This window comes from Pseudomicrostroma glucosiphilum (genome assembly GCF_003144135.1).
Source record: "Pseudomicrostroma glucosiphilum strain MCA 4718 unplaced genomic scaffold BCV69scaffold_1, whole genome shotgun sequence".
NCBI lineage: Eukaryota > Fungi > Basidiomycota > Exobasidiomycetes > Microstromatales > Microstromataceae > Microstroma > Microstroma glucosiphilum.
In genome coordinates, this window is record NW_020289913.1 from 634303 (window position 1) to 650396 (window position 16094).

At 56.1% G+C, this 16094-nt stretch overlaps 7 protein-coding genes across 7 annotated transcripts; 3 read left to right on the forward strand and 4 right to left on the reverse strand.

Moving 5' to 3' along the window:
* Window positions 1–627: 627 nt before the first annotated feature.
* Window positions 628–2386, reverse strand: BCV69DRAFT_302218 (hypothetical protein; the record flags this gene model as incomplete). The annotated part of the gene is made up of 4 exons (XM_025494634.1): window positions 628–1997; window positions 2060–2135; window positions 2215–2294; window positions 2383–2386. 4 exons carry the CDS (start codon window positions 2384–2386, stop codon window positions 628–630), a joined length of 1530 nt encoding a protein of 509 aa, XP_025350871.1.
* A 258-nt stretch (window positions 2387–2644) lies between these two features.
* BCV69DRAFT_279636 (hypothetical protein) lies at window positions 2645–5763 on the forward strand. The gene has a single exon (XM_025491323.1). It carries the CDS (start codon window positions 2728–2730, stop codon window positions 5518–5520), a length of 2793 nt encoding a protein of 930 aa, XP_025350872.1. The 5' UTR covers window positions 2645–2727; the 3' UTR covers window positions 5521–5763.
* Window positions 5660–6845, reverse strand: BCV69DRAFT_279637 (hypothetical protein). The gene is made up of 3 exons (XM_025491324.1): window positions 6350–6845; window positions 6147–6266; window positions 5660–6062 (listed from the first exon to the last, which is right to left on the reverse strand). The coding sequence occupies exons 1-3, from the start codon at window positions 6762–6764 to the stop codon at window positions 5872–5874; spliced, it is 726 nt and encodes a 241-aa protein (XP_025350873.1). The 5' UTR covers window positions 6765–6845; the 3' UTR covers window positions 5660–5871.
* A 211-nt stretch (window positions 6846–7056) lies between these two features.
* Window positions 7057–8748, forward strand: BCV69DRAFT_302221 (kinase-like protein). The gene is made up of 3 exons (XM_025494635.1): window positions 7057–7418; window positions 7483–8322; window positions 8415–8748. Exons 1-3 carry the CDS (start codon window positions 7062–7064, stop codon window positions 8706–8708), a joined length of 1491 nt encoding a protein of 496 aa, XP_025350874.1. The 5' UTR covers window positions 7057–7061; the 3' UTR covers window positions 8709–8748.
* A 40-nt stretch (window positions 8749–8788) lies between these two features.
* On the reverse strand, window positions 8789–11938 carry BCV69DRAFT_309589 (hypothetical protein; the record flags this gene model as incomplete). Its single annotated transcript, XM_025494726.1, has 5 exons — window positions 11735–11938; window positions 11449–11646; window positions 10735–11366; window positions 10607–10665; window positions 8789–10432 (listed from the first exon to the last, which is right to left on the reverse strand). The coding sequence occupies exons 1-5, from the start codon at window positions 11776–11778 to the stop codon at window positions 8789–8791; spliced, it is 2577 nt and encodes an 858-aa protein (XP_025350875.1). The 5' UTR covers window positions 11779–11938.
* Window positions 11939–12018: 80 nt separating this feature from the next.
* BCV69DRAFT_8040 (hypothetical protein) lies at window positions 12019–14040 on the forward strand. The gene has a single exon (XM_025495546.1). It carries the CDS (start codon window positions 12335–12337, stop codon window positions 13823–13825), a length of 1491 nt encoding a protein of 496 aa, XP_025350876.1. The 5' UTR covers window positions 12019–12334; the 3' UTR covers window positions 13826–14040.
* Window positions 13965–15584, reverse strand: BCV69DRAFT_8021 (putative RPP0-acidic ribosomal protein L10.e). The gene is made up of 3 exons (XM_025495544.1): window positions 15556–15584; window positions 14577–15464; window positions 13965–14260 (listed from the first exon to the last, which is right to left on the reverse strand). The coding sequence occupies exons 2-3, from the start codon at window positions 15360–15362 to the stop codon at window positions 14105–14107; spliced, it is 942 nt and encodes a 313-aa protein (XP_025350877.1). The 5' UTR covers window positions 15363–15464; window positions 15556–15584; the 3' UTR covers window positions 13965–14104.
* Window positions 15585–16094: the final 510 nt, after the last annotated feature.

Below are 16094 nucleotides of genomic sequence, written 5' to 3' on the forward strand. Positions count from 1 at the left end.
TTACCACCCTGAGCAGCTGGTATTCGTAGACGAATCTGCCTTTGACTACAGGGTCTGCAATCGCACTCGCGCAAGGTCTAGAAGGAATACTTTAGCATATCTCAGGCAGCCTTTTCAGCGAGGACGACGTCTGAGCTTCATGCCAGCATGCTCTCTGCGCAAGAAGTGCTTTGCCTTCTTCATGAAGGCTGGCAGCATCAACGGGGATGTTTTCCTCTACTATTTAGAGCATGTCCTCCTGCCTAAGATGCGGCCTTATCCAAGGCGCAACAGTGTGATTGTATGTGACAATGCTAGCATTCACAAGGTGCCAGGTGTCGAGGAGTTGGTGCATAGCCGCGGTGAGTGCTGCCGACGCTGCAGATGGTACGGCAGTTTGCGAGCGTTGCGACACACTCGCAACCTGCCGTCTGGCACTCTAGGCTAACACACTTTGCTCTGCTCATTGCTCAGGTTGTCGTATCGAATATCTGCCACCATACAGCCCTGATTTCAACCCTATAGAGAAGTGCTTTAACAAGATCAAGACACGCATGCGTGGCACAGGCTTTCTGCCGCAACAGGGCTTTGAACAGCAAATCATGCTAGCTGCCAGGGGTATTACTTTCTCAGACGTGCAAGGATGGTTTAGGTTCGCTGGCTATCCTCCATGGTCTGTTGAGCTGCCGCCAGAGCCTGAGGATGACCCAGAGTAGGCGACACAGGCAGCAGGCCAGCCATCTGTTGCATCTTCTTCTTGTCGGCACCAATCGCATCCATTCTACGTGCCCGGATGCTTTGAGCCTCATCCGGCGCTGCTTCTGGTATGTCGTCCCAGGCCGTGAGTAGCTGCTTGACCCTGGAGCAATCTACTAAGCCAAAGCCCAGCTGTTGCAGCTTGTCGCGATACCACATGTCATGTAGCGTGTGCATGTCAAAAATCGATGCTTTAGCTAATTTCACCAGCAGATCGTCATCTTGCCACATGTACTTCTCTCGCGATAGGCAGAGGCAACTCATGTATGGGCCTGACAAGGCAACTTTGACCTCTGGAGGCGGCGAGGCAGCAGCAGCAGCAGCGCTATCGCTGACAACACGTCTGCTGCCTGCCACATTGGTAATATCTGCAAGACTTCTTGTGAAGACGGAGGCAGGGTTGCGGCTTGCCGGAGTTGATGGCCAGTCTCCAGAGTCCTCGAGGTCTAGCATCGTGCTTCTGGGAGTGCTTGTAGCAGCGCTTGGGGTGCTGGGTATGTAGCGCGAAACAGGCAGCTCATCCAAGACTGTAGGAGGAGGCTTGCTAGCAGTGTAGTGCGAGCCTGGCATCCTCATTTCAAGGGCCCACCTCTCGAGAAGGTGGTCCTGAATAGGGTGGTGATCGCCACGGTCGTCGACGTAGCAGTGGAGTCGCAATCGCGCACCTCTGCAGTGCTGCCTATCGCAAGTTGGCCACTTGCGACAGATCTCTCCTAGCTCAGGCAGCGTATCGTCCAATGGCAGCCTGCGCTCAAGGGGTGTGACAGCAGCCTTCTTCTGCCTCTTGGCAGACGGCGCCTTGGTAGGAGAGGCCGATCGCGACTTAGTAGGCGAGCTCGAGCGACTCACCGACACTACCTCTACATCACTGTCCTCCGAGGCGTTGGCAGCGTCTGCAGGCTCTTCCTCCTCCGGGCGGATCTCCCACAGACATCTTGCACCCTCCCATTTGATGGCCTTGAGTGCCCGAAGGAAGTTCGCATAGTCGTCATCAGTTTTGATGGGGTAATAGTCGCCAAAGTGGGCGGATCTGGGCACGTAGAATTGAGGTTCGGCGTCCCTGTAGTCCTGCAAAGGCGTAGGGGACTCGGGGTACACAGTTCTGGCAATTTGAAGCGCAAAGTTGGTGTAGATGATCACTGGGTTGAATCTGAAGAAGGATTTCTGGGGTTTGAGCTTGACTTCGCGGTGATTTCCACGCGTGGTCGTCACCATCTGGTATCGCTGGATGGTGAGGTTGATGAGCACTTCAGAGGGCCTCCCTGTGATTGAATCGACGCAAATTTAGCTTTGGACGCTAGCTGAGACCATGCTTGACACTTACCTTCAGCTTCTGCTGCGTCCCTAGCCGCCCTCAGGCTTGTGCTGGTCGTACGGCCATCTTTGTCCCACGAGTCAAGCTGTAGGATAGGAGAAGCCAAACTCGGTCAGCATAGAAGTCGCTCAAAACGCAACGCCCCAAGCTGCCCTTTTACACACGTCTCGAACTAGAGCAGCACCATCACGTGGGCCCCTTTTCTTGGCGCTAGAGGCTTTGCCAGGGCCTGAAGTTGGGGGTGCTGTGTTTGGAGATGGTGAAAACGCTCATTTCAGTCACTCAGTATCTCGGACCCCAAAACTTAGTATTGAGGGGCCACAAAAACGCACCCATGGGTAAAGTAGCCCTTTCTACACGTACTGATGAAGTTTCAAGGTGTGTTAATCGAGCCAAATTTGACTTGGCATAGTGGTGAAGTATGGAGGTATGGGTAGGAGGGAGAGTCGCCGGAGGTTCGCAACGGAAGTGGTTAAACCGATCTCCCGGGCGCGTTGCGCGTTGCTCAGGCACCGATTTCGCAAAGCCCTCGAGAGTCCAGACGGAAAGCAGCACGGAACGGGGGAGCGAGGCACCAAGGACTTCTTCCGATGGTGCTTCCTTAGCCGTAACGCTTCTTATCAAATCCGTAACGCTTCTTATCACACCCTCTATACCTCATTTCTCGCAAAGCACAGATGGCGCCAAACAAGGCTGCGGCCCTATCTGCGCTCCTGCAGCAGCAGCAGTGCCAGGCCATCTACGTTGCCCTCGATGGCGGCAACCCGAGGCAGGCGGTGCAGCAAGCAGACCACGTCCTTCGCAACAATAGCGCCGCCTCGTCCCATACCTTAGCTAGAGCTCTCAAGGCTCTGGCACTTTACCGCTCAAGAAGCGAATCAGAGGCGATCGCAGAGGTGGAAGCCGTCCTAGCCCACATGAACCCAGCCGCCTGCGATCAGTCTGTCCTCACACCATTGACCTTTGTCCTCAGTCGGACAGGGCGGAGAGCTAAGGCAGCTGACCTTCTAGACACGGCGAGCAAGGCGCGGCCAGACGATCACGACGTTTCTGTCAAGGCGTTTGAAGCGCTGATAGGGTCAAAGGAATACTTGAGAGCCCAGCAATTGGGCACCAGAATGCACAAGGCCTTTGGTGGACCCGTCAGTGCTGTACAGTCTAAGAAGAACGGAAAGCAAACAACGCTGGGCAACCCAGACTGTAGCTCGGCCCGGAATCGTTACTTTTGGTGGTCAATGCAGGCCTACCTGCTGCTCTCAGTCGAGACGCCCCAAGCCCAAGGGGCTGCATTGGCTCTTGCACTGGCCGAGAGGATGATTCAGAAGCACGTCTCGGCAGAGGAAGGCAAGTTCGACGAGCAGAGCCACGAGGACATCGAGCTGTACATCAGCGTCTTGCTCGCCCAAGCCGACAAGCTGACAAAGGATGACGAGAGAACGAAGAAGCGGCAGGATGCTCTGCAGCTACTCCTTAATGAGCCTGGCTCGCACATAGCAAAGAAGAGCTTGGGGCTGGGGCAGTTGAAACTGGATCTACTCAAGCAAACGGCAGACTGGGTGAAGCTGGAAGAGGAATCGAGAAACCTCATCCAAGAAGGTGATCGGAATTGGATGACAATCGAGAAGTGGATCGAAGGCGTTACGGGCCTGGCGGAACGCGATTTCGACGTGATTGACCGGGCCACGAAGATGGCTGATGAGCTAGCAGCGAAGGATGGCAAGAGGAGGGACTATCCTCTCCTCCGCCTGGCCCTTCACCATGAGCTGCGCAAAAAGGCAAAGCTTCTTCAATCGGGAGCTTTCGTCGATCTCATAGAGTCTTACTACGACACTTTTGGCAGTAAGCTCTGTTGCTATGAGGACCTGCTGCCTTTCCTAGACGCCCTGCAACCGGAAGAAGCTGACAAGCTCGCGGCAAGCGAGAACATCAGATTCTTCGATCCTTCTTCCTCCTCCTCTTCTGATCCCACATTTGCTACAGAAGAAGATGTCATCAAATCTTTGAACGCCGCAAAGATTCGCGTCCGGCTGACATCTCCGTCGTCAGAGGGAGGCACAGACGTAGACGAACAGATTGAACAGCTTCTCAAGGCCTTCTATGCATCACTGCCAATCTCCGCAAAAGTGCCCAAGACTGTCCCAAGAGCCGGAACCGACTTTGTCCTCATTGCAGCACAGCTGATCCTCGCGGATCAAGGCGGCGAGCATTCGAGTGTGCTCATCCACTTGGCTTCCATCCTGACCCACGCAGCCAATGCTACTCCTGCCTCGTACGCCCTGAAAGTCCTCTGTCTCCGCATCTATCTCATGCTCGGATGTCAGAGGGAAGCGCGTAAGCTCTGGACGGACCTGAAGATTCGCGGGATTCAAAACGAGTCCCTCGGCTGGCTCTGGGTTGGACGGTCCCTCGAGGGTGGCTCGTCTGAGGAAGGGGCCCCTGTCAGTCAATGGAGACGCGAAGCGAGCAATCTCTATGGCGAGGTGGAGGGGGAGCAGCTCAGGATGGTTATGACTGCCTTTGAGCGCGGCAACTACTCGAGCGTGAGGGAGTTTATGGAGTTTGAGCACAGGATGGAGCGGTCCACTCAGAGGCAGCTCATCCAGCTGGAGAGAGCTCGGCAGTTGTCACAAATAGCGAAGAACCGGGAGGGGAGGCAGAAAGCAGCAGCTGCGGTCCTCCAGGAGGCTGAGCAGGTCTTGAAGGAAGGGCTGCTGCAGCAATGGGACGATGCCATCCTCCCGTCGTTCTGCAACAAGGCACTCGATTCATTTGTTGACCTGACCTCCCGAGATCACATCTTTGGCCTTCACGACACTGCCCTCTTCATCCGGAGACAAGCACGCTACCTCGCTGTGCTCGCCGATGGTCCCGGCGTCGCCATTCCCGAGGGTCTGAAGGACCCGAGCTCAGCACCCGCACAGGACTGGTACACTCTCGAGTCGTACGCTAATGGCATCGTCGAAGCCTTTGCGTCTGGCTCTGCTGCACAAGGCCAAGAGGCTCTGCAAGCTCTACTAGAAGAAGTGCAAGCGTCTCATTGCAACATGCTACCATGGCAAGAGCAGTACAATGTCGGAATTCTACTCGACCTCTACCTCCTCTACTGGCACTTTTTGAACGACGGTTCATCTTCATCTTCGAAGGGTGAAGGGAAGACCGTCTCACCTGCTGCCCTGAAAGAGGGACTCGACATGCTTCGTACAGCCTTGAACGAGCGCGTGACCACACTGAAGCAAGCTCGTCCCCTCACGCTCTCCATTGAGCCTCACCAGAGTTCGGAGGAAGATGGTGCATCTGAAGGGGATGACGGGCTCACCTCTCTCGTCAGAACGCTGGAGAATGCCCTGGATGCGCAAAAGGGCGGCAAGGGCACTAGGGAAAAGGTCTTCAAGGATGTCAAGGACGAGGTGGCTCGTATGCGCAAGGCGACTGTGCTGAGGGTGCAGGAGACGTTGAGGGACTTCCCTTGATGAAAAGATTCGACGTGTGGGACTCTGAAGCTGGGGCGGGGCGCTAGAGGGAGGGTGAACGTAGAAGTAGAGCAAGGGACATAGATCAATCGTAGATGGACAGAGGGCCAGAGGGACCAGCCGCAACACCAGACAGGGGGTATGGAAGATGGTAATGTATGTCTGAAAGCCAAAAGATTTTGTACAAAGAAAGCGAAATGCATATACGGCAAAGACGGCTGGACGTTGCACGTCTTGCAGCAGAAAAGAGTCTGTAGAGTTGTCAGGTCAAAAGAGAAAAGGGTCCTGGTCTTGATGGAGGAAGGAGAGATGTCCGAAGCAGGCAAATCCAAGAGCCTTCTCATCTGTTCATCAAGCAGCAACAGCCGTCCTTCCAGCAGCCGGAAGAGTTGCCTGCGCAGCGGGCGAAGAGGCCGAAGCGTTGTCCCTCTCCTCGAGAATAGCCTCGTTGAGCTCTACAAGAGGTGCTAGCTCCTTTGGGTCGATGAGATCGAATTCGCTCACAAAGAGAAGGAAGTGGCGGTAGGATGTGTTCAGGTGGGCTGTGAAAATGAAAAGACAGGGGAAAGGGTTAGCCAGAGGTCCTGCGGAAGGAGGAGAGAGTTTTGAGGCAATGTCTGATTCACCTTCAACGCTGAGGGCGCAGATGTGGGCAAAGTGGTGGTTGTAGATGTGCGCATACACTCTGAACAGCCTCCTGAGGATCGACTTGACCGTCGACTGGAAGTTAGGCGGGAATGGGACACCTGTGCGAGGGAAGAGCAGATACTAGCATCAGCACAATAGCTCCTCTAAGCCCGTTGCAGTGCATCAGCGCTCGTGTACTGACCGACTTTGCTGGGGAAGATCTCTGCATCGTCCAATAGTGCCTGTGTCCATGCCATCAAACAGTCCACATAGTCCGGCGCGCTCAATCTAGTCGCCTTCTTGTACTTCGGATCAGCCGGGTCCAACCAATGATACTCGTATCGCGGGCCAGCACTCATAGAAGGGCACGAGGCAGGTGTGCAGAACTCCGTGATAGTTCCATAGAGCATATTGAGGTGGTTGAAAAAGTCGACTGTGTTCACTGCAAGCCACTCATCGAGGTCTTCGCCCTCAGGGAGGAGGACGGCTGCTCGGAGGTTGCCTGAGCCGAGGGTGGCCTCGGCGTACCGCTTGAGCTGGTACTGCTTTGTGCCCTCGGGGATGTTGCGCTTTGGCTTGAAGGTGCGGGTTTTGGAAAGACCGAAGAAGGACGACATGTTGGGCGTCAATGAGAGATGAGAGGGGCAAGGGGAGCGGGGAGAGCAGTGGTAGCTGATCAAGGATGACGAGAGACGTCGAGGGCGGTTTTGGTGTTGCCGCGCCCCGCTGCCCCTGACACTCCTTGGCGGAGGCGGGTGAGGGTGTTGTTCTGAGTTTGAAAGACGCGTGTCAGAACCCGTTCCGTACTTCCGATGGTACAGGACTGACGATGCACATCTCGCCTTGCTTCCGCCTTTGGAGCAGATGAAATGCCAGAGGACTGAGTCGGGGCATTGAGCAGCTCACTGAGACCCATGATGGCGCACATAGAGACCTCAGCGGGCTCTTCATCAGCATCTGGCGCTTCGAGCTCCTACTCGCTCCCAGACTCTCTGATCGCAGCGACCCACAAGCCGCGAGCGCTTGACTACCTCACTCGCGGACTTACCTCGCAGATCTATACCTTCGACCTTGACAAGTGGCAGCAAGAAAGGAGCGCAGAGAGGAAATATCTGGATGTTGAGTTGCAACATCTAGGAGCAGCGCCGCTGCGCCATGGTCTGCTCGTCAAGTGTGTAGACCTGGACGAACAGCCGAGACCCCACGATATCTTGCGCGAGATCGACATCCTGAAGAGGTTGCGAGGGTCAGCTGATCAGAGAAGAGATCTTGTGAGTAGCAGGTAATCCAGTGATAGCTTATGTTCTGCCTCCTGATGCTCCTTGACTCTCCCAGGTCGTCGCCTTACTCCATGACGAAGAAGAGGTGCCAGATGACTTCACTACCATTCAGCGTCTCTACTTCCCCCGCTATCCTACAACGCTGGCAACTTTCCTTTTCGAGGAGGCAAATACTTGCGTAGAGAGCATTCTTGCACTATCGGACTCTCAAAGGCATACCTTCGCCCATCATCTGGCGCTCCAGCTCTTCTCCGCCCTTGATTTCCTGCACAGCAATGGCATCTACCATCGAGACGTCAAGCCAGGAAATATCCTCCTCTCTGGCAACCCCACCAACGATGATCCTGCATCTATTTCAATAAGGCTTTGTGACTTTGGAACCGCTTTTGTCAGCTCGTCAAAGAAGGAGCGACCGTCTACTTCCTCCACCTCTACACACCCCTATACCCCACCCGAGTTGCTCTTCTCGCCCACGGGAGGTTACGATGGAGCGGCCGTGGACGTGTGGGAGGTGGCATGCGTGGTGGCTGAGGTGCTCGGAGAGGTCAGTTCGGATGCAGACGAGGGCGAGGCACAGTCGGGCGTGCATCTCGTCGACGAAGACGAAAATGCGTTTGAGCGATCGGAAGATGAAGACGAGCGGATGGAGAGGGACCTCGAAAGGCAATGTCTCTGGCCCTCCGGACCGAGCCTAGCAGATGACGATGACTATGATGATGGCGTTAATGATGAGAGCGCCGAGGTAGTCTCACGGCCGCGGTTCACCATTCAGAGAAGTAAGAAGTCTTACAGGCGGCAGACACTCTTCAAGGAAGGTCGCGGCGACATTGTACTCGCAGCGGACATCTTCACCCTGCTGGGCCTACCAGAGGGAGACCGAGAAGACTTGTGGCCCGTGAGTGAAGACGGCGACTCGCCGCTCGCCGCTCGCGATCGCTAACATGTTAATACTAATTGCATCCCCTCCTTTCCCCCATGCTATCACAGGAAGCTGTCCACTTCCATCCCCCTCTGGCTCGCCTGCCATTCACTCGTGCGCCGGCCCCTGCCATGCCTCGAGCTCTACAAGAACGGCTGCCCACCTTCACAAGGGTACTTACTGCAGGGGAGAAGGGCGGGGTCCCAAAGGACGTCCGAGAGCGCGCTGAGGTGGTACAAGACGTCCTCGTAGGCTGTCTGAAATTGTCAGCACGTCAGAGGTTGGGTACACAGGAGATCATAGCCCGATTGGATAGAGTGCCTGTTTCGAATCCAGGAGCAACAGACAGGCTTTCAACATAGGGTCGCAATCCACACGTAGATAGGGCTTCACAGTGTCACCGGTCCATTGCACAGAAAAGCACAATTATACTACATTTTCATCATCGATGACCCTGCTCCTCAGCCTTGCGCTTGCCTTGAGCGCCAGCGCCGCCAAAGGCCAATTTGAAGCCACCGCCGAAGCCGAGGCCACCCGGCGCACCACTTTGCTCAGCCGCTCCGGGCGCAGGGCTGGCTCCTTCAGGTGCAGGAGAGGAGGTAGCCGCAATGGGCTGGAAGGCCGGTCTCATGCGCGGGCCGTTGGAGGGCAAAGGCGTGCTCGAGGAAGAGGGCATGGGCGAAAAGCTCTCCGACATGACGGAGACTAGACCGCCTCGCTCCTGCGAAAGGCCACGTCCATCGGTGCTGGTCCCGGCTGCCACTGCTGTAGACTTGCCCTTGCTTGCCTTTGAGCCACTGCCAGATGCAGCGGCATTTCTCGCCTGAACAAGGTTGGGTCCAAGGTGATTGGCAAAGTCCTGAGGGGCATTGCCCTTTGCACCGACACTCAGAACCATGTGAGCCTGACCTTCACGCTGCTGCCTCTCTCTGAATGCCTTGCTCATGTCCTGCGTCTCGCCAGCCGCCATCCTCTCCCTCTTCCTCTCGTCCATGACCTTTTGCTTATACTTCTCCTGCTTGGCTTTCCCTGGAGCTTTGCCGTGGAAGGTATGACTGAGTAGTTTCCAGGCCTCGTGCTTGTCGAGCACCCTACCGTACTGATCGTGGTACTTGATATCTACGTCGGGCTTGTAGTCCTTGAACCTCGCCTCAGCTCGGCGCGCGTCCTCCAGCTCACGCAGCTTGTTCTCGTGCTCACGCGTAGCCTGGTCCTTGGCGCTACCCTGGAGCTTGTTCATTCGACGCTCCTCTTCCTGCACAGCTTGCTCCGCCAGTCGACGCGCCTTCCAGAGGTCGTACTCGCGCTGGCTTGCCTCCCGTTGACGTTGCTCTGGCGTGACGGCATCGAGCAGGCCTTGTGATCTCAGCAGATTCAGGGTGCCGGCCATTCCACCCGAGACATTCGGCTCGGCGGATGTCCCGATACCCAACGACGCAGGGTCCGGAGAGCGGTTGTCCAGAGGAGGCGACGACGAGAAGTCGTCTTCGTCCATCTCTTCATCCTTGACCTCCCCGTCTTCGGCGGGACCGACGGCAAGCAAGCTATCTGCGTCGACAGCAGCGCTCAGTGATGGCTCCTGCGGCTCTTCTTTGATATGAGTGCCGTTCTGGAATGACTCAGCTGGTGTCTCCTGCTTCACGCGCCTGACAGTTGGCTCCAGCTCTTGCCTTTGACCTACGCTTCTGATAAATTCGGAAGTCTCGTCGAAGGTCAAACCGCCATTAGTCTCTTGCGCTCCCGCGATACCAGCTCCGAAGTCTTGACTGTTGCGCAGGCCATTCAGACTGCCGCCTGGTTCACGCTCTGCAGCTTCTTTCTCCTCGGCTTCTCGTTGAGCAGCCAGATTCTTGGCGATCTCCTCTGGCGTAATCTTGCTGACAGCCTTTTTGGCTTTAGCCCGGCGAGCCTTAGCGAGCGAGACTGCGAGTTCGTCGTCGTCTATGAGGTTGTCGCGCTCTTCAGCTTGACGGCGAGTGTGTTGTACAGGCTGGGCCATGTCAACATCTCCCGCCGCATTGCCTTCCTCTGCCTCGTCGTCCTCCAGCTTGATGCGAGAAGCTGCAGGTCTTTTCTTCTTCTTAGTCTGTGGGGTCATCAACAGAGGTATCGATGAAGATGTTGCATCATCACGGGCGGATGACAAGGTAAGGAAAAAGGGGTAGGGATCTATGTGTCAGAAGCGGCGGACAACCAGAGGAGCCGTTGTTCAGTCCTGTCTACGCTTCTTCGCACGAGCAGTAGATCCGTTTGGACTCACCTTTGACTTTTTGAAGCCAATGTCTCCTGGCGCAAGGTAGTCTGAGACCTCTTGATTTTCTGCATACGGAGCATGACGAAAACGTCAGAGGGGCAGCCAAGGGCCTAGAGGACTTCACGACTACTCACTGGTATAGTCTAGGCTGAGGAGGGTGCGATTCTTTCTCCTCGCCTCTTCCTCCATCTCCCTGCGCTTAGCTTCTCTCCTTTCCTCGCTGGTTTCGGAAGGACCACCAAGTGTGAAGCCGCCTCCATCGGACTCTCGCATGCCTGAGCCAGGGATGTCAGCATCGTACTTGCTGAGAACTCCCTTCTTCCGGCCATAGGCAGCGCTTTCGACCTCATCATCATCGAGGCCTGTGTATTGCTTCGGTCCCTTCTTTCTCTCGTCATTGATGCGGTCTAGCTCCTTCTGCTCCAGCTCGGCATCCATCAGCTCGTCCTCGCCGCCATCTAGAATTCTGCTATCCCTGAGCGTCAGGACCTTGCCCTCCTCGCCTGCCTGAAGGTCGAAGTCGTCTACGTCATGGGCGACTCTCAGTCCAGCGAGGTCGGCCTCGCCGTACGTAGCTCGTACCGCTGCTTCTTGCTCCTCCTCCTCCTTGGCTCGCTTGGCGGCATTCTCTTTGGCCCGCTTTTGAGCCTGCTTGAGCCACTTTGCGGTACTTTTGGGATCAGCTGAGCTGCTGGACTCGGCTGGGTCAGCATCTCCGAGTGTCGGACCTCGTAGCTGTCTTCTGAGATCACGCTGGTTCCGAGCTCTGTAGAGGGGCAAGTGAGGGGGCCAGGCAACCAGTCAGCCGGAGCCATCGAGTACAATTCTTCCTTCCCACAGCGACTCACTTGGCGATCCTGGCTCGAATCTCCTCATCTTCCTTCTGCTTTGCCTCAGCTTCTCTCCGACTTCGGTAATTGTCCTCTGCAATCTCGTCTTTGTCCTTGGCTGGCTGAGCAGGCTCTGCCCCTTCGCCACTCTTCGTCTTGGTCTCGGAAGCAGAGTCATCGCTCAGAGGTTTGAGACCGAGGGAGATACGGAGACGACTGTGGTTGGGCAAATGGGCACGAGGCAGACGTCAGCTCTCTGGGTGCCTCGCGTCGATGTTCGCTGCGATGATGGAATGATACTCACTTTGTCTCCTCGAGTGAGAGAGCGTCCTTCGCGAAGTCTGACATGGTGACCCGTACTGCTGCTCAGCGCCGTCGCAAGTGGCTGTGTTACTGGGTCGCTCCTTGAGCAGTCGATTCGAGCTTGCACACGACGACACAGCGATGCCAATGGAATGCGTCCGAGGTATATGTGAAGTTGTGAAGGATGATATGAGCAAGAAGGTCTGGATGTACTTTGGCTCAGATGGCGGCTGGTGCGGAAACCGGAAGTGGGTGCAGATGCCTCGGCTCAAGTCACCGCTGCCTCCTTACTGATCAATGGTATCCTCCCTCGCTTCTTCCTCGCTCATACGACTCAGCATTCGGCTTGAAGTCTGTGTACCGACGCAGACAAAGAAGGAGGACAAGAATTTGGCATTTGGCAGGGCGCCATCATATCTGCGCTGGCGTAGACGAATGACTCCTGCCAGTCCCGACAATACCCTTACGGACAGCCTCCTCCACGGCTAGCTTCCCGTCCTCTCGGCTCTGAAGAGGGCATACGAGCACAGCCTGGTGACTGCTAGGGCTTGTGAGAGCTGCAGATCATTTCTTAGCTCGGTTGCACGGTCCGACAATCGGAATGGACCGAGATCAGGGCGTTTATCAGCCCTACTATCCTGCGCAACAAGTACCGATCGCTCAATGGGACAATGGAGGGCAACCGCCATATCCTCACGATCAGCAGCAAGGCTTGCACGGTGGCTACCAGTACATAGCGCCTGCGCCATACCAGCAGCGACGATACCCGCATGCTGACCACCAGCAGCCTTTTCATCAACCCCAGTATGGACATCAGACCCAGCCAGGCTTCGCGGCCAGTCAGCAGTCTCACTATCAGATGCGACAACCCGGGCAGCAACCACAGCCGGCGGCATTTGCACCCGGCCAAGGTCAATATTACGCTGCTCAGAGCGTAGGAGGTCCTGGCCGATCAGCTGCTCCGCCTATGAGCTGGCAGCATTATCCCTCAATATCGACGCCTGGTGGACCCCACAACCAGAGACAGCCCAGACATTCTTACTCGAGAGTTTCAGGGTCTGGATCGAATTCCGCTTACAGCAGCGCCGTCGGTAGTGATGGACCTTCGGCCTACCATCAGTCGAGCGGAGGCAGCAGTGGCATGTCTACCCCACAACATGGTGCAGCACCTGTCCCACTCGGTGCCGGCATCGGAATGAGCAAGCTGCCGGCCAAGCCTACCTTTGAACCATCAGGAGGAGCTGCGTTGCGCCAGTCGCCGAGATCATCCATTGGAGCTGGGGTTGAGGGCGACACTAGTGCAGCTGTATCCTCTGGCGTAGTCTCAGGGAAGCCTTTGAGCAAAAGCAGCCTCAGTATGGGCCAGCAATTGCTAGGTAAACTTCCACCACTGCCCGCTCTACCTGCGGAACCGCAACGTCCCCCGAGCCTTGCCGATCTGAGACCAACCGAACATCCCACCTTGTGTCGAGCATCGAGCTCTGCAGAGCACGACAACAGCTTGCCTGCCGCAACGGACGGCAAGGAGCCAGACGAGGCAGACGAGACTCGCCAGTACCTCTCTTCCTTACTGGCTGTCATCGAAGCGTACAAGGCCCGAGAGGACGCAATGCAGATGAGAGTGGAAGCTCTTGCCTTTCGACCTGCGGAGAGTTGGAGAAGTATTAGCGCAGAGGCGAGCCTCGGTAGCAAAGACAGCACGACTTCGACTGGTAAAGACGATACAAGTTCCACAGCCGAAGCAACGACAAGCGAGGCTTCAAAAGAGACAGAAGACTCGCTTGGTCCAGCTCCCGTCCTCGGTGTGCGCTTATTGAGAAAAGTGAGCGAGCTGCAAAAGGAGAACGAGGAGCTGGGCGAACTGTTAAGCCGAAAGCTTGGGCTCGATGAAGGAGAGAAGCAGGAGATGCAGCAGCCAGCAGGTGGGGCAGAGTCAGGAGAGCTCGCACAGATAAGGGAGGATCTGGAGGATGCTCAGCAGCTTCTGGACAAGCTATCCGGGGCTCTGAAAACCTCAGAGGCAAGAGCTGAGAGGGCAGAGAGGGCCCTGGAGGCAGCTGTACAGACCAGGAGCAAGGGCATACTGGGCTGAGTAAGAACGCACCATTGCATGTAAGCTTGCCCTCTTCACTGCTCTTCGTCAGCGGCACTGCACATGTAACGATCTTCACGACTTCTGTTCGAGCGACTCTAGCACTGCTCTACCGTTCATCAGCATCAAAAGGGAACACAGCTCAGGCGGAGAAGCGTAGGTGCTGTGAGACTCCATGCAAATTGCAGATCGTGACACAACGAGAAGGTACAATGACGAGGGGGAGAAGTCGCCACTGCAGTCGGACAGAAGAAGGGAAAGACGAAGCGAGCGAAACGCTTAGTCGAAGAGACCGAAGCCCATGTCGTCGTCAGACTCCTCCTTCTCCTCCTCAGGGGCGGCCTCGGCGGCAGCAGCTGGGGCGTCAGCAGAAGCAGCGGCGGCAACGGGGGCAGCGGCAGCGAAGGCCTCGGGGTTGGCGAGGTATTCCTTAGCCTATAAGCGTCAAAGAGGAAAGAGGAGAACGCATGTCAGCAATAAGCTTGGGCAATGGACGGACGAAACAATGCCAATCGCCTATCTCAGCAAAGCCTTTCCGCTCCCTCTCCCTCGATCCTGAGCCATCAGCCAGTGTGAATATATTGCGAATCGGTCCTCGACCTTTCGGTCCATCCGAATTTTCAGTGTGATTTGTGATTTTTTGTAATCGTTTGGCTGCTCTCCACGGCTCTTCCCTTCCAACCCTCTGTGTGGGCTCGTCTGTGCCATCGACCTTAATGTGCTTCTCCAACTTTCTCGCGCGCAAACTCACCTTAGCAGATCCCTCGAACTCGTACTCGGTGGCCAAAGAGACAGCGATGAGGTTCTTGTAAGAGTTGACAAGAACGTGGCTGACGGAGGCGATGGTGGGGTAGTTGAGACCGAGAGACAGGCAAGCCATCTGCTTGATACCCAGCATGAATCGCTCGAGGATGGTGTCCTCAGAAACGTCCAGAACATCAGAGGCAAAGGTCTGACCCTGGTCGTAGATCTGGACGACGCTCATACCGTAGGTGAAGGGCGAGATGTTCAGCATGTTGAGCAGCATGGCCTCGGAAGAACCAACTCGAGAGCCAGCGGTGACGACCTTGACGTCGGAGACGATTTCAATGGTACCACGGGCGATCTTGGTGGGGATACCAAGAGCCTGGAAGAAGGAAGTCTTTCCGGGCTCCATACCGGTGTTGCCTGCCTTGACGATGACGTCTGCTGGGGCGTAAGCACCGGCACGGGCGGGGGCAGCAACTCGGTTGGCGAGGATGAGGTCTCGGATGTCCTTGAGGTCTCCGGAGGTGAAGACGAATCCGATGTTGCCCCTGACGAGAGGAGTGAGCTTCTCGTACTGGGGCTTCTCAGCGACGAGCTGACGAAGAGCACGTCGGACCATGGTGTTCTTTCCCATCAAGACGGTACCCTTGCCTCGCAGAGCATGTCGGATCTGGTGCATCTGCTGAGATCCGACATTGTCAACGTTGACGATGAAGATGGAGGGGTAGGTCTCCAAGCATTCACTGAGCTTGGTGAACCAGATCTCCTTTTGAGCACGAGTACCACCCATTTTGTTGTTTGTTCGAAGAGGTGAGGGCGAGGATGTGTGAAGTTGAGCAAATAAGTAGCCACCGATGGACTCGTTACTAAAGACGGTCACAGGGGAAGTTTACTACGTCCACAGTTGTGTATTGACAAAGGGTCAGTATTGCATTCATGCTGGCCCTCCAAGAAGGTCTCCCTTCGCATGGCGCGCTACTCACAGGCGTACTTGAAAATGGGGTTGATGGAGTCAAGAGGAGAGAAGTCTTCTCCGGCGGGCGAGATCTGCGGTTTTGCAGCAGGAACGGGGATGCGCGCTCGGGTCCGAGTTTCAAGTCCCGACCAGCTCACTCACTCCTTCCGACGGCACGAGCGAGAGCGACAGTGATACGCAGATCAGACGCCATGACCACCACGGCCTCCTCATCCCTGTAGTCGGCCGTGCATCAGCATGTTATGTCTATCTTCGGCACTTATCCGTCCACCGCCGTTAGCCAGGCGGCTAGACGAGCGGTCCAATCAACAATAGCGGCCAGCAGCTCTACAGTGAGATCAATACCTTGCGCTGGACCGGCGCGCTCCTCATCCTCTTCGGTGTCTCGCCGCCGTGCACTTGCAAGCAGCGCGGCAGCTACCAGCAATTCCCGGCATGCGACTCTGGATACCCCATGGCATTGCGAGGAACCACCGGCATACGAATACTCCATCTATGAGACTTTGCCTGGCCAGCAGAGAGATCGTCTGCAAGCAGTGAGCGTGC

Excerpts from the sequence above, each read along its gene's own strand:
- BCV69DRAFT_279636 (XM_025491323.1), top strand. The coding sequence starts at position 2,728 with ATGGCGCCAAACAAGGCTGCGGCCCTATCTGCGCTCCTGCAGCAGCAG.
- BCV69DRAFT_279637 (XM_025491324.1), bottom strand. The coding sequence starts at position 6,764 with ATGTCGTCCTTCTTCGGTCTTTCCAAAACCCGCACCTTCAAGCCAAAG. Across the intron at positions 6,267-6,349 it reads GATCTTCCCCAGCAAAGTCG|GTGTCCCATTCCCGCCTAAC; the intron begins GTCAGTACACGA and ends TCCCTCGCACAG. Across the intron at positions 6,063-6,146 it reads CTGCGCCCTCAGCGTTGAAG|CCCACCTGAACACATCCTAC; the intron begins GTGAATCAGACA and ends TCATTTTCACAG.
- BCV69DRAFT_302221 (XM_025494635.1), top strand. The coding sequence starts at position 7,062 with ATGATGGCGCACATAGAGACCTCAGCGGGCTCTTCATCAGCATCTGGC. Across the intron at positions 7,419-7,482 it reads CTGATCAGAGAAGAGATCTT|GTCGTCGCCTTACTCCATGA; the intron begins GTGAGTAGCAGG and ends TGACTCTCCCAG. Across the intron at positions 8,323-8,414 it reads ACCGAGAAGACTTGTGGCCC|GAAGCTGTCCACTTCCATCC; the intron begins GTGAGTGAAGAC and ends ATGCTATCACAG.
- BCV69DRAFT_8040 (XM_025495546.1), top strand. The coding sequence starts at position 12,335 with ATGGACCGAGATCAGGGCGTTTATCAGCCCTACTATCCTGCGCAACAA.
- BCV69DRAFT_8021 (XM_025495544.1), bottom strand. The coding sequence starts at position 15,362 with ATGGGTGGTACTCGTGCTCAAAAGGAGATCTGGTTCACCAAGCTCAGT. Across the intron at positions 14,261-14,576 it reads AGTTCGAGGGATCTGCTAAG|GCTAAGGAATACCTCGCCAA; the intron begins GTGAGTTTGCGC and ends TGACGCTTATAG.